The 17806-nt window shown below is 24.5% G+C and overlaps 1 protein-coding gene across 2 annotated transcripts in view; it reads right to left on the bottom strand.

The window, feature by feature from the left end:
- Nucleotides 1-6352: 6352 nt before the first annotated feature.
- Nucleotides 6353-17806, bottom strand: part of fng (Fringe glycosyltransferase) — an 89294-nt gene continuing 77840 nt past the window's right edge. For both annotated transcript variants that reach the window (XM_011498575.1, XM_011498576.1), the window contains exons 7-9: nucleotides 10679-10844; nucleotides 8479-8564; nucleotides 6353-6738 (exon numbers count right to left, since the gene is read on the bottom strand). In XM_011498575.1, coding sequence (XP_011496877.1) covers nucleotides 6681-6738; nucleotides 8479-8564; nucleotides 10679-10844 — 310 coding nt within the window. In that variant the 3' untranslated portion in view covers nucleotides 6353-6680. The remainder of the gene's footprint in view (nucleotides 6739-8478; nucleotides 8565-10678; nucleotides 10845-17806) is intronic.

Below are 17806 nucleotides of genomic sequence, written 5' to 3'. Positions count from 1 at the left end.
TATTCAAATTTCATTTAGTTTATAAAAATTAGAATAAATTTTTGTTTAAATTCATCTTTTCTTAATAAAATCATAATAAATTATAAAAAATTTCAATTATTTCATAATATCCCGCAGTTTTTAATGTAATATATTTTCTATGCTTTTACTAACAAACATGTTTACTTAATACGTAGTTTCATAAAAATGAAAACCATATTTGTTGTACACAATATTGATAAATAATATTGAAAATAAGTTAGTCAAAGGACATGATATAACAATATTAATAAAATATTTATTAAAATAGATTAGAAATTATACTTCACGTGTTAAAATATGAAAAAAATTTGTTAATCAGAACTAAAAATTTAATTTTACGTAATCAATAATATACTTCTATTTCAGTAAAGATTCCTGATATCGCTATTATTATATGAAAAGTCAGTGAAGATAAAAAAGAATAATGTAATAACTTGAAAAGGGAATAAGAAAATAAATATCATGCAGCTCAAAAAATTACATATACGGAAAGAAAGTAAGATAAAAAGAAAAAAGAAAATGAAAAGATGTAGTCGACCAATGAAATACCCAGGTAAACTCTCTTGAATTGCAAGGGAAAATGACAAGAGAGCACAAATGTATGTAGGTCGCATTGTCAGTGCCACGACCTGAATTCAGACGGGTTCGTGACCGAGCCCAGTTCCAATAGTCAAAAGCTAAGGCTGATGTAGGCTGTTCTTGTACCTAGAGCAATCGGAATTGCTATAAAGTTCCCTTAGAACTATACGTCCGCATTTTGTTAACGCTATATAGAAGTTTAGTTTATATATAATACTATGTATAAGTAACTATATATACACAAAGTTAGATAGATATTTAAATTCTTTACATAAATTCTTGACATAAAAATATATGCAATTATATTGAATGCAATAATCTTAATTGATCATTCAATTGTCAGTGTTAACAATTAAAGTTGTTGTCTAAATATTTGTAAGTAACATTGATTGTAAGCTGTTTCATTAAATATTTCTATATTGTTTCATTTTTGTATAAAATTTATAAAAATTAATGTATTTAACTAAGAGAGAAATAATATTAAATTAGTTGTGTTTGGACCTTAGTGTTTATGTATGCCTCGAAATCAAAACCTTTTTCACTTATTTTCAACTTATATTCTACGAGAAGCTAAATAAAGCTCAATATGAATGTATATATTTGTAATTGTACTAGTGATTATATTTCACAGAAAAAATAAATTAAAAATAAGAATGACATATTAAAATTTATGCACATTTATTAAATGAAATTGATATTAATTGTCAGTATCAATGAGTTTATTTTTCAAAAAATTTTATAGCATGTATATTATTTAAAAAAATCTAATTTAACAAAAAATAAAAAGTAATTTTAATACATGGAAACTTGTTTGAAAAATCTTGTGAATACGTATTCACCAAGGAAATCTCAATACTTTTAAAAATTGAAATGTACAGTCTACATTCTAGATCATTTTAATATTTTATTTTATATAAAACTTAAGTTAAAAATTTTAAAAGCCATCTTAATCAACTATTTTTAAAATATTAGTTATTATTATTGATAGACATATAACATATAAGTGTAGTGTATAGAAAAACATAGATTGTTTTAAGCAACTTTTACTAAGATCATAGAAGATGGCTATCCATTACTAATAAAGTATAGCGATTCCTATGAAAATAATTAATACTTATATTTTTTATGGGTTAATTAAAAACAGAACTAAACTTTAATATTTAATAAAATTTCTTATATGTAATGAACTACACAATATTATTACGTATTATAGACGATATATTTTATTAAGAAGTAATTATTCGTTAGATTGCTAAATATAAATGAAATTTCGTAACTACAAAACTTTTTCAGGACCTTGGCAACGGACCTTTTTAACTTCCCTAAAGGACTACTTTAGGGGAACTTTCAATCGATTAACCACAAGGAAATTTATGAAACAATTTTACTAATTTTATTTATGGTTATTAAATACTTATTAATTAATCGAGTAGAATGAAAATAAAAATTGTGCTTTTATAAATATAAATTACCAATTTTATTGCAATAACAAATTTATTTCTTGTAAAACACTTAACCAATTCTCTATCAACTGTTCCTACATAAGTATATTTTGATAGTTTTGATATATTTTGATAAGTAAAAATGATAGTTAAATATTATTTAATACTTATTAAAAGCTATCAAAACTTCAACGAGATGTTCACATTTCATAGCAAGATCGAAAAAGAATCAATTAAATATGTAAGTTGATAAATAATAATGCTTATAATAAATAGTTTGGCGGGGAAATATTAACCTAAATGAATAAAATGATTAGTTAGTGTATGACTCGTTTCCTTAAGAAATTTAATAAGTTGAGCAAGCTTTGCCCTAACGCCCATTTCCAAGAGAGTAAGAAGCAACAAAACTAACTAGGACAATATTAATATCTCCACTTTATCGAACACCAAACAAAGCGAACTTTAAAATGTATTCTGAATGCCTGTGTTAATACACACAACAATAAGTCACCATGGCTTTTCTCCCAAAAGCCCATATACAACGTGTTCATGCATGCACACGTAAGCACACGTGCGCGCGCAAGCAACATATATACATATATATGTGTGTGCATCTGCTCTTAGCGAAAATGCTTTAATGGTGAAGGAAAAGATAAGAGCCGGGACAGCAGAAGCGCCCCTTGACGAGAACTTCCTTGTTGTTTTATCGAGTCAAAAGCAGCTGACGCGCCTCAAGTCCCTTAATAAAATTGCGCACCGCACTGCTCGCTCGAGATTACGCTTGCGAATGGTGCGCACGAGCACAACGGATTACATGTGGACCATTCGAACAATGGACTCCATTGTATTGGCAATGTGCGCACGTAAGTACTACACGAAATTTGCAAATTGCGAATGCTTCTGCGGATTATCGAACGATCAATGTTAGGAATTTACAAAGCTAGCGTCTATTAAGCTTATTCGTTAGGTTTTTTAATCCTAATGTTGAAGAATACTATTAACGTATTGTATAATATTGCTGGCACCGGCAATATGCGAAAACGTACGTAACTCATCCAAACACTGATAGAGTTTTTTTTTTTTAATAAAATTTAATGCCGGTATCATATAAATATTGTGTATACATTATTTTATATAGATTTTATTTCATTGTAAATTATAAAATCAGTGGATAAATTGTATTAACATCTATAAATTATAAACACTTAATTTGTTTTATTTGCAATATTATTTAATGCTGTCAATCTTTCTATTAAACTAAAATCTATTAAATGTGTGTGATCGAATGAAGATACTTAATTAATGCCAAATTATAATCGATAATATTTCAGGCGAAACTTTCAATTTCCTCGATAAAGGGAATTATATCCTTAAAAGTCATTCCATTCAAGCATTCTCTATGTCTTTCAATCGCCCATTTCTAGACTGCACTTGCCCATCATTGGTATCTTTCTCGCTTCCTATCCTCCTCATCCCACCCTCACGCTCAATCCGTCTTTATCGGCACATACATATATACATTCGTGTATTGGATCATTATATACTACTAAGAACTAAAATTTTCACTTGATTATCAAATGCAGCTAAATTTGATTTTGTTCTATACAAATATTGAAACGTAACGTAAATTCATCATACAATTAATATTAAATTTTAAATATTCTCATACGAATAAAATTAAAAAAAAAGCTAACTAAAATTAAGTAGAAAATAATAATATTTATTGTTCTAAATAAATCAAAAATAATTTTAAAAAACCTTTAAAAGGAAACACTTTTGCAATTACTTTTAAAGAATAAAAAACTATAACAAACTTTCGTAAAATGTTGTTACTAAATTAAATTTTTATTATTTATTATCTTGAAATAAAGAAGACTAAAGTATCTTATTTAATATAATTCTATTGTTAATACTACTAATAATAATCCGAAAATAAATTTAGATATATAATATCTAAACAGCATATATTAAATTGTTTTAATTTGATCAATCGGAAAAATATATTGTTTACTATAATAATATAATGTTGAAATTTAAATCAGTTCTAATAAAATAATATACATGCGTGTTAATTTAGTTTATTAATAATAAAAATTAAATTAAAAATAACAACTGAAAAAATAATTAAAAAAAATTTACAATAATAGTATTTAAATAAAAATAGATTACGTTTTATTACATTTCCAAATCAAATGTATAAAAGTGAATAAAATAAGTTTTAAATGATAAAACCTGCACTTGATTATCAGTGAGTTTGAGAAATTAAGATTATTTATTACTATCATTACTACTTACAGAATAATTTAATTACTGCCATTAAAGTACGATATACAATAATTTATATAAATTCATAACCTATACATTTTCTATATTTATTTCGACTTGTTATAAATACCAACAGTCGAATTATTAGGAACCTGCCTTACCACATTATGTAGTTTTCTACAGGAACAACAGATGGAGAATAATGTCAAATAAATAAGTATGTATAGTAACTATATATATAAGTATATTTAAGAGCTATGACAATTCTATGCAAGAGATGATGCTTTGGATTAATTTAAAAGTTAACTATTGGTAAAATGATAAAGATTTAAGTGAAAAAAGTATACATATATACATTCGTGCAAAAATTGATATTAGCCTAAATATAAATTACGGATCTCTAAATCCTAAAAGAAAACGTTAGATACACCATTTATTTTAGTAATCGTTGTTTAAAACCAATGGAAAATAAATAAATAACAATAAATATATTGTAATGTCCATTACTGTATATTTCAAATATAAACAGTATATAAAACATTAAATATAACACCTTCACTGAAAGTAATTTATACTTGAATCATCAATTCGAGCATTGAAAGACAGTCAGCAGGACAATTGCAAACTTTCCTTAATTTCATTTTTTTTTAAAGATCAATATTAGAAATTATTCAAAGTCAGTTCATCAATCTATTAAAGTAAACAATACATATTTTCTATTACTCAATATATTGTTAATGTTGTTAATATTCTTATAGAATAGATGAACGAATACAGAAAGTGCACGCATTTGTACAAAATCATACTTTCAAAAAAAAAAAAACATAAAAAGAGGTAACAAAAAAATATAATAATAATAATTAATATTATTATTATTATTATTATTATTATTATTATTATTATTATTATTATTATTATTATTATTATTATTATTATTATTATTATTATTATTAATGATCAGTTCAGCCACACGCAAAATTTACGTATCACATTTTGTGTACAGTTGCTGTCTGTTTTACTAAGAAAAGGACTAGCTTAGACTTATATTACTACGCAAATGTATAATATTCCTGTTCGATAATATCGATTTTCAATGTAAAAAATCTACATATATTTTTAATTTTGTATTTAATAATTAATCATACATGAACCAAAGAATGTTATCAGCCATTATAAAAATGAAATGACAGAATACATTTTTTTTAAATATGTGCACATTATTTATTACGTAAACCCAAAATGTATCACATGTAGCTTAATATGAAAACCATGATCGCTGCAAACATTTAATTTTGATTTAACAAATATTAGTTAACAAATAATGTATTTAAATCTTGAATTAATGTATGTGTAGATATTTACATAAATAATATTTACATATTTCATGAATTTACTCGATTGATAATTACATCATATATTAACACAAAGTTTTTATTTTGTATTTCAGATATTTATCCAATTAAATAACATACGATTGTAAAAAATACATTACATTTAAAATAAAAGGTATGATCTAATTATTGAATATTTTATTGTACACGCATGCTTAATGCGAAACGCATAAATATTTTTTTTAAATATAAAAAAATTATTTTTATTTCATTTTTGTATCATCCAATTGTATTATGCTACTAATTATATTTATTTTTTATTTACATTTTATGTAAATTCTCGTATGTATTTTTTAAATTAATCGTTTAAAGATCGAATAAAAACAGTAAATGGAATAAACTTGTGTAACTTACAAATATATTTTTTAACATTCTTGTGGATCCTAATAAATTTTTTTTGAAATAACAAAACAAACTATAATTTGATAGAATTGTCCAATAGTTTAATACTATGATATTGAAATAATGACATCAAAAACTACGTAAGTATAAAAAATAATAAACTTATAGTATAATATTCATAAAAGTTTATATAAAATTTTAAAATAAATTAACGAGTAATATAAAATTTCTAATTTTTTTTTAAGTAAAGTGTTCTATCCAAAATTCTATGAATTACTTAATTTTGTATTTTTCTTTCAATCTATACATAAAATGTTACTATAAACATTATTTATAGAAAACCATTTCTGACGTTACGTATAAAATAATTCGACTTTATACAACGTTCCATTTCCATATTTCGTACAATCGTAAGATCATTTTTATCTTATTGCTTCAAAAAATTTTAAGCACTAGTAGTTATGTACATTAATCGCAATTGAAATAATCAGCCATTCACACATAGCAATCATTTTATGATTACAAAATTGTTTACTCCATATAGTCCATTTAATTTTGAGAAATTTTTCTTAATGAAATCCGAATTATCGCAAAAGTAGTACGCTAATATATAATATCCGAATAAATTGTTACGTTGCAATCATCTATGTGGACAATTCGATGCTTGAGGAAAGAGATGACAATGCAGCGATTTAAATCTGTGAAAAAAGAAATAACTTAATTTTTCATTAAACATAGTATAAACATTATATTATTTAAACATAGTTTTCATTAAACATAATATTTTTATATTTATAAAACGAAGTATGTAATAAAACAAATGAAAATTTATTAATTAAATCGATAATTGTTGTGATACGAGTATAATTAATTATGTAATTTTGTATTTTATTGAAAGTTCAATAATGCAAATTATTGAATAAAATACTTTATTTTATATAAATGTTTAATTTGTTTAATAAGATTGCTTAATTATTTTTGTAGATCTATCAGAATCTAAAAATTATAATAATCTAAAAACATTAATAACATATATTTATGTTTAGTTGAACCCGTGACAAATAATATTTTCTTTATTTATATACTATTAAAAAAAAAAATTAAAAAACTTAAATTATATATAAATGTTTATTGATATTTATATTTTATTTTATTTATATTATTTTATTAAAAATTTATTCTGTTTATTATTGGCTTATACGGATCAATAGTGAAAATAATATTATAATTTACGTTTCATATCTAGTACAAATTATTTGAGTGAAGCTGTTTTACGTTGAATTTTATTTTATAATCGATCATTTTATTATGCATATAACTGATCGCTATATGATATTTTACTGAATCACATTTGTTTTACTTATAAGCTCCAACTATATCAATTTTCTTATGTGTGCCCAAATATTATTGATCCCATTAATGAATATAATTAGTCAAACGCATTCTATATATTTATTTACTACTTATATTTGATAATTTTTGGTGCAAGTAATTTACTAGTTTTATTTTATCTGTATTAAATATTATCTTCATTGTTATAACAAAAAAAAGTATTTCACTGTGTTATTCATCTGTGTTACATTATCTGTCATTCCTGTTTTTTAATCTTTTAGTCTGATATTTTATTCTACATATCTTTTATTTCTTTTAAGCAGATCGATTATATTTCATTCACATTCATTAATAAATAATAATTTATATTTAGTTTTAACTGCGTAATATTTGATTATAAATTAAAATGCAATTGCAACATGAAATCATTGGTGTATTTCTTAGATTATAATACTAACTGTTATTATTCATGTTATTAATCGGAATATTAAAGAATGATTTTGTAAACTCATCTTATTTATAATATTAACCATTTAGAAAATTGTACAATAATTATAATTTACTAAGTGGCTCCTTTTTATCGATTTTGATTTTTAACAATATAATTATAAAATGCATACAAATATATTTATTAACAACAATTATTTATATTTATTAAAGTTTATTAAATTATTTGATATGTAATTTATATAGTTTTATAAAATTTAACGAAATTTAAATTAAATATAACATTTTTAAGTAGATGTTCTGATTATTATAATAATTTCAATGATTATAATAAATATTAATTATAAAAATGCATTAATTAAATAAAGAATGGTGAGTGTTTGTTTCTAATCATAAAAATTCCGAAAAATTTGATATAAGTTTATTTTCTGTCGTATACATACATAATTTTAATTAAGCATTATATATAGTATAGGAAAAATTACACAATACATATAATTATATAATATATATAATATGGTATAGAGATATTTCGTTTTATCTTTTATAATATATATATAATATAGTATCTTATATATCTTTTTTCATAAATGATTAAATATTTTCTTATTTTTAAGAATAATGTAAATTAGGTTCATTTACTATAATCATAACCTCACCTTTTTGGATCATCTCTAATACTGAAGCCATCTATTTTTACAATATTCCAGTCGTCTCTTGGGCCTTTTGAGTAACTGAACGATACCTACAATAAAATAAAAATATGTCTCATTATAACATAAGAAGTTTATAAATATATAAATAATAAAGGGATGTAACAGTAGTCGAACAATGGTGCAATGGAAATAGTAAATAAAAGATTAAAATAATAAATCAAGATGGAAGTAAAGATGTGTATATGTCGATGAAAAATCATAATCGATTATTATTTCTTTTCTTTTTAGAAGCTTTTTATAAAAGGTAATGTAACAGCCAAAATATACAGTTCTTTCATTCATATTTTTTTCCCTTTTATGAGTGGTCATTTGAACTCGAGGATCTTTCTAGCGTTTATTAGCTTTTTTATTTCAATATATATTTGTCTTTTCTATTTTACATTATATAAATTCATTCTTAATATTTGTATGTATACAGTTTCTTAGCAGATTCTTAATTTGTTATCAATATATTGATTTCACTTATAAAGACTTACCGTTTTTTAACCACAATTTTTTTTTATAAGATTCGACACGTTGAATGATATTTAAATATTATTTTCGAAGTGAAAAATACTTCAAATTAACAAATTAGATGATAAGGAATATTTGAAACAATATAAAATCAGAAAATATATGTATTGATTAAATAAGAAGGTAATTTTGTAATTTATTACAATTGTTCTACTATTATCATTTAGAATAATATTTTTATTTTATTTTGGAAATGTATTGAGAATGTATAATATTATTATAATAACTAATTATTATTTATTATAGTGATAATAATAATACTTGTTATTATAATAATGACACCCTCAACTTGGAAATGTTATGTTTAATTAAAATTATTTTTTAAAACATATACTGTTTATAAAAGATACTATGAAAAATAACGAACAAGTAACGAATATGTTCATTTTCATTACAGCTTCTGATTTTTACATTTATTTATTAAATTTAGTATAATAAATTTAGTGTAACAAATCAATAGGTAAGAATTAAATTATCATTAGAATAAATGAGAATTAAAAAATCTTATTCAAATTAATCTCCATGTTATTATTTAATTAATTAGTCTCCATGTTAGATACAATGCTCCATTTATGCAGTCCAAGAAATTATATTTCTTTATTGAAACAATTGTATGTTCAAAGTATAAGCCTAAATACTATAGTAAAGAATTATTGGCGAATTACGAACGCTTATCGAAACATCACCATCGCAAATATATTTGGCTAGACAAAATACATCTTTGTTTAAACATCGACCGCAGTTTTTGACTTTAGTGCGTGTCTACGCTCAAAAAATTCTTTTATTGTATACAACAGGTCGATATATGTATATTATATTATGAAAAATAAAGACAAATAATGCAACTTCAAATCTGAATTCACAAAAAATATAAGCATTTGTTTTTCGTTCTATAAAACACACAATTAAACAATTCATAATCGTTTTATTTAAACACAAATTATTTTTAAGTAGTAATTAGCGGCTAAAAATTCATGTTCTTACTATATATTCTGTATTAGCACAAATTTATTTTTCACAAAAAATTCACTAAGGTTTATGCAAAACAATTTAAATACATTTGATTATATTATGATGTCATGAAATAAAACTTGAATTTTTATAATCAATAAAAATTAATAGATTTCTCTAATCCATATTACTAACAGCAAATCTGTGTTGAATTTTTCTGATAATGTTGTGCTCAACAAAATCGTCTACATAAGTTTAAATTCATGATAATGAGATTTATATGCCTGTGTAATATAAAAATTATAGAGTTCGAGTGGAATCTTAAGCATCGTATCGAATTAAAATAAATTTTTTTTTAAATATACCTAATATTAAATAAAAAATATTACTTTTATTAAAGTTAAATCGTAAATAAGACAAATTTTAAAAAATATTTTAACTTGTTAATTTAGTTGTGTTATTCATCATATTTGAATAATCTAATAATAAAAATGATAATTACTTTTATCAAAATTAACCACTTCATTAATAAATAAGCTATAACTTTACTATATAATATCTACATCTTGTTAATATTATTCTTTTAATATAAATTTATAATTATAAACTTTCTAATGTAAGTACTTTGAATCCTAGAGAATATTAATAAAAAACTATAGTAAAGAATTGTCTCTATAACCTGATCATGAAAGGTGTCTTTGTTAAGGAACTTGAGAATTTCAAGATGCGAATGAAATTGATCTATAACGGTGAGTTGTTTCTTCAACATGTGTTCGATTATGTAGCCCATCGTCACATCATCAGGTAGTCGAATTCTGTCGCCGACTGTGATGAACTTGCCACCTCTGTAAAACGAGAACATAAATAAAATTATTCGAAGCTCTCATTAGATAATTATTCTTCCTCTTTCTCATATATATATATATATATATATATATACATTAGATAATTAAATGTACTTATAAAAATGTTATAATCAATCAATTTACAAGAAAAAGTTAGCATATAATTATATTCAAATTACGTATACAAAAACAAACTTCTGATTACAGAAAAAAAATATTTAAATATAGAATATTTTTAAAACGTAATGTTATTTTAAAATAACGTCAACTTAATTTTTGTAGCTACAAAAATAATAAATACTATTGATTCATATTTATTAATGTTGTGTATTCAATCCAACATAATCAGAAAGATTAATTTATAAAAAAAATTCATTTATAAAATATATAATTGAAAAATACATTGATAAAGAAAATTATAAAAACACATTGTTTTAATTCAAAATATATTTGAAAAATTAATATAATGATATTGTAATATGAAAAAATATTTAATTAAAGGCGTAAGAAAAATCCTTTTTTATATTACGGGTCAATTTGTAATCTTGACGAAATTATCAAAGAATTTGATCTGCATATTTCATTTTTAAGAAATCAACGATAAAAATTGGCATCGTTTATTTACATAATAGTTTATATTATAAATTTTATTGTTTAAGTATTTGGAATATCTTCGATTCGACCTTAATAATTTCATCTTAATAAATATTTTCATTCTTTTAATAATAATAAAAAGCTCATTAAAGCAAAATAATAATTTTTCAGTTTTAATACTTTAAATTTTTTTTTAATGAAAATGTACAGCTTTTACAAGCAAAAAAGGAAATCGTACTTGGTCTTATAATAATTAAAATGCCTCAATAATTAATAAATAATCAAAGTAATACATTGCTTTATCTTGTGGTGATATCATAACATTTAAATCTATCAAACTAAGAAGTTAATTTTTATAATATATTATAATATAAAAAGTGCAACAAAAAAAAAAGTCATTAACAAATTTTTTTGCACATCTCTTATTATAGAAAAAATAAATGTTGCAATATATGACGACTGAATTATCTTATATCTATCTATACATCTGAAGCATAATTGTACAAAGAAGCGACTGTACACGTAGAATATGCACATACACCTAGAAGATTAAGCAGCTAACTATAAGATAAAAAAGCACCCAAGACTTTGCAAGCATTAAAAAATAAGTAAAGAAAAATAAGAACCTGTGCGAGCGCGAGAAAAAATATACGACACGTTTGGATCGCGCGCGGCTTTGCTCTTTGAGCTGCTCGAATCGCCTCCTTGCGGAAATTAATTATTCGACCGCCTTTAATTCGGCAACATTCCGGCTTCGTGAGCGTATGGAGATTAGGGACGAACCTCATCGCACCTGCCGTCTTTCTACATCCCCCCCCCTCTCTCTCCCTCTCTCTCTATCTCTATCTCTCTCTCTCTCTCTCTCACTCACTACACTGGCTTCTACCTTTGCCACGGCAATGATGCGAATCCATTAAATAAAAGCGGCTTATTACGCTTTATACACATGCGTATACATCGACATCGCAGTTCCTTCGAATTCTATATGCCTACCGATTAATCGCTAATGGATCGGATTGCTTTGCTGAATATACTTGCGATTTGCTGAATTTAAATCCTTAAGGATTTCTCTGGAGTCTTGAATTGATTTTTTCTCTTTTTTTTATTTTAAAACAAAAGATGCCTTACCCTTGATTAAGATTGTAGTAATTAAAGCTATCATTATAAAACCGAATAATCTTTATTTATCAATAACTATGTACCATTAATTTGAGATAATCAATGAGCATATATATATATATATATATATATATATATATATATATATTCGATTAAGCACTAACACTTTTCTGTACATTTCCGTTCAATAAACACCACGATATGCACTGAAATTTTTTAATAAACAATTATATAGGAATCATGTATATTTAAAAATTATTATTTTAAATAGGTGTTAAAATAAAGAACAATTTAACTTATAGATTAATATCAATTAATGAAAATTGTGCACTTTTATTAATTTTTTAAAAATATTTCATTAATTTATAACAATAACGATTATTTATTTTCCTGAAACAACATATAAAAATATCAAAAATTGAGATAATTAAAAAAAATAATTTTATTACAATTCCTATACTCTAGAATATTATAAAATCATTTAAATTAATTATTTTCATCAATAGTTGAAAATATTATTTACTATTTTTGACAGAATATCATAAATTAGATATTAAATAGGCTGAAAATTTAACATATCACACTATTGACCTACATATTCACTACAAAGCTATAGCAAAATTTATTTTTTGATTTCTTGCCTTTCCTTTTGCCTAAGTACTGTATTTAATTAGAGACCAAAGATATTATTAAATAATACGGATTCAATTTATTTTAAGAGAATAATAAGAATAATGAAGCATCGAATGATTAATGTATTGCGTAATGTTACTTGGACAAATACTAAATTATGTATTAATTACAAATTTTAAGTAGTCATTTAAATAATCGTTTAAAAAATTTATTTAATTAATTATATATTTATTTTAATATAAAAAAAAGATGAATATACTATTAACTCTGAAAAACACTATTAATTAACAATATTGTTAATTTGACCATCAAGGAATCGAATATTTATATTTATAAATTTAATTTATAATCAATAAATTAGTAATATTTCTAAAAAAAAAAAAAAAAAAACAACAACTTGAAATTTTTAACAGTAAACAAAAATAAATTTAAATAATAACTTATTCATATATCAATAGATTATAATTTTGTACGTATAATATTGAAATGTATTTTGTAATGATAACAATACAGTTCCATTTCAAACATGAATGTGTAATAGTTGAGTTCCATAAGAGACAAGGATCAGAGATCTTCGAAGTATAAACGCCTACGCAACTTTCGCACGCTTATAAAGAAGCCGACGACTACGGAAAAACTCGATCGAGACTCATGTGAATGCATCAGAAAAAGCACAGAAGTTGAAAAACATCATTCTGAACAGAAGTCACCCCTTCCTCTTCCCATCCTAAAAACCTTCTATACAGAACAACGATGTCGCCGTTCTTCACTTGGAGAAACCATTCAGAATTTCCATGCCCTGCCAATTAGAGTCCTGCCAAAGATATACTAGTCAGAGGACCCTACACAAGCTCAGCGGTGTTAAAGCCACGAACAGATAGAAGAGGGAGTCCCAAGAAGACCAGTGACGCGGGCTTTAATTAACATTTTTCGTTTCGATTGGTCCCTTCGTTTCTTTCTTTTCCTTTCATTTCACTCTGGCTCTCATTAGCGAATACCGCTGCCTTGCGCCAGAAACCTCCCTTTCTGGATATTTATATCTATACATATGGGTTGTGTATGTTCGTTCATTTTTTTAAGAACGTCGGAAGCGTAATCCATTGAAGATTGGCGACCAACCCCTTTTTTTTACTTCATAAATCTCTATTTATTTTCAAGATTCGTGCGACCTTTTTAATCGATCATATTAGTCGTTGATAGTACAATCGTATTTGTTACTTTAAATAACTTAGGATCATTATCAATATATATCAATATCTTTTTAGTATATTATCATTTTACTACATATATGCTGCATCTTGTAACTTTTTCTTTTCTCAAAACACAGTCCTTTCACTTGTTTCAGTTCGTATTCGGCGCATGAGAGTGAAATAAAGAGAAAGAATTGGACCCTTTCGAAGAGAGATTGAGAAAAGGGACGAAAGCATACATGTGCTCCAACGAATATCAACCTCGTTAAAATACCATGCGACGAAATCGAAATTTCGAGGTTAAGTGGCCGCGTGCGTGAACGCTTTTATCGAACCTAAAGGAATTGGTTAGAACAAGAGCAAGAGAAAGATGAACAAATGGCGAAAGGGTGGAGGGAAAAACAGGTATAATACAGACACTTTCCTTTGCATCTTTCCATAGTTCTTTGTTTTATTTATTTTGTTTTATATCTTGGTATATTCTTCTGTCAATGTGTTTTATTTTATTATACTCATTCTTTATTTCTTGTTATTTTGTTATTGTTAATTCCGCATCTCTTCGTCAATATGATTTATAATGAGATTAAATTGCTATGTACATAAGCTACATAAGCATATTAATATACATGTATCTATAATAATTATCTCTGAATTTTAAAATATACCGAACATAAATATTTGATTTGCCTTATAAATTATTCCATTGTTCTGATTTATATTACATTTTAAATAAAATCTAGTAAATTGGCTATTATGAGAAAATATATTTCTGAATATATGATATTAACGTTTTAAGTCAAATGTTTTCAATAATGAACAATAATGACTGTGACATATTAATATATTTATTTTAAATCATTTCCTCTTGTGAATTTTATCATATTTTTATATATCCTATAAAGCTTTGTTTTATATGTTCAATTAACTGTTACATGCAACCATAATGAGACTGACATTAGTACAGTTTGTATCCCACTATTCTGATAAATTACATCATTCGATTCGGACAAAATCTCAAGGCCTTCGTTAGAACCGATCCAATGACGAATTCGAGTACGGTGCAGGTTGCTAATGACCTCATTAACGTAACCGATAAACCTGTCAACGTGTTTCCATTATTAAAATTAGTACCTCTTACAGAAATTCCCTATAATTAAACATCTTTTCAACGAACTTGTAGTCAATATTAAAAAAGCTCTAATCTTCATTAAATGAAATATAAAAAAGAATGGTATAATTAAAAATCAGAATATTTAATTGTTATATATAAGGTTAAAAATAATTAAACTGATATAATAAAATTTTAATAATATATATCTTGTGCAATTAATTTTATGAAAATATTTATAAGTTCTTATATGTATCTATAAATATAATATATATATATACAGTATTAGGAGAAATTTAAATATAAATGGAAAATAATTTACCATAACATTTCTATAAAAATAATTTTTTGTAATTCCGTGTACAAATCTCCTTTAATGATCAAATACAAAGTCATATTCAAATGCAAATGTATTCATTGTTCTAATGGTTCACATTTTATTCATAATTTGTTTGTAAAACTATAATGGTATTTTATATTTACAATTATTTGTTCGTATTTTGATTAATGACCTTTAATAAGTACATTACAATCTTAATAGATGAATCCTAAAGTGTACTGCAAAATCTTTAAATCTATACTAAATCCGATGCCAATAAGAAAAGCATTTTTACATTTCACTTTGTGTATCAATACTAAACATACATTTAGATTTTATATATCAAAGTACAAAAATGCATCAATATTTATAATTGTATCTGTTGAAAACTATTTTTCGAGTTCATTACAATTAAGAGCAATAGGTAACCAAATTAATAAAAGAATATTATTTATCAAACCTAAAAATTTTTTTTTATAATTTCTCTCCTTTACTTATTAACATTTTTTAAAAGTAGACTAATATTTGTTATTAATCATAATATCTCAATTTATGCTCAATTAAAATACATTCACACTAAACTTGGTGCACATACTATAAGTCATTCTTTTTGGTAAAATTATAGTAATATTTGTATTTACTCTCTTTTTAACTAAACTCTAAAATTCATTTTTTTAGAAAACATTAATTTTTACCTTAATTCTTATACAGTGTCACGTTTATATGTAGAATTGTCTGAGGTAAAATTGCATTATTATTACCAAATTTAATTAAAAGCTTAATTAGTAATTAATTTACTTTATAAATATTTTTGATTAAATATTATTGATACATTAACAAAAATTTTATTCAAATAATACTACTCAATTCACCATTTCATTGTTAGCCAAATGAAAATTTTATTGTGAAAAAAGTTTACTTGGTCAAAAAGTCGACGGGGAAAACTTATGAAAAATTTTGCCGCATAAAAAAGTAAAAATACGATTTAAAAAAGTGAGTGGGAGAGAGGGTTGGGTTGGGGGGAGTGGACCAATGGGAAGACCGTGGCCCGTCCGATCGTTCCATTATTACTCGTCTAATTGGATTCCTTTGGTTGCGGCCGATTGCGGCTTGGCGTAGCGCTGGTAGAGGCGTATAGCTATCAGCGACGCGGCACGACGTGGCTCGTAAAACCAATTTGGGCATTCCGAGGGCACGGAGCGAGACGGAAGCGAGAGGCTAAAAGATCGGGAGAAGCTCCCGAACAGAAACGAAAAGAACTTGGAGGATTGATCTATGACTCCTCAGTTTGCCACGAATACGCACATGAACTCGCCCGGTAGTCCTTCCTCTCTCACTCTCTCACACCCTCTTACGCACGTGTCTCTTCGTACCACATTATACTATAGATTCATAGATTCACTATGGTACTATAGATGTGTGTAATCAAATTATTCATCATTACAAATCATATATTTTGATGATTTTTTCATCAATATTTAGTTATTATTAGGGTCATTATTGTCAAATGAGTTATATAATTTCAATAATACAATTGACATATTTTTAAGACTTCAATATTACTTATTTATTCAGAAAGTATTTTGTATCTGTATTAATAAATTGTACTGTATATTTTATATAAATTTTAAAAATCATATTATGCGTTTATTTAACTTTAAAGTACAATAGATATACAGTGCCATTTAATAAAAAATATCAAGGGCTTATAAATGATAACACATTATTATATAAGTGTGTACTTTATAAAATTCAATATAAATGGTCCAAAGTTTCTAAATTTACTTGAATTATAAATATAAATATGTAAATTATAAAAATATTTATATTATACTTTAATGTAATTTGTAGAATTTCATATGTTTTTCATTGGTAATTCCAGCTTTTTTTTTTTAGCAAGTAAACATTAAAATGAAATCGCAGAGATCTGTATTCTACAAAATGCATCTTAAGCTTATAATGAAAAAAGTATGTAAATTTAATAGCAGGTACATTTGTA

Source organism: Ceratosolen solmsi, unplaced genomic scaffold (assembly GCF_000503995.2).
Source record: "Ceratosolen solmsi marchali unplaced genomic scaffold, CerSol_1.0 scaffold30, whole genome shotgun sequence".
Lineage (NCBI taxonomy): Eukaryota > Metazoa > Arthropoda > Insecta > Hymenoptera > Agaonidae > Ceratosolen > Ceratosolen solmsi.
The sequence above is the reverse complement of the archived record's forward strand: the minus strand, read 5'-3'. Positions and strand labels throughout refer to the sequence as shown.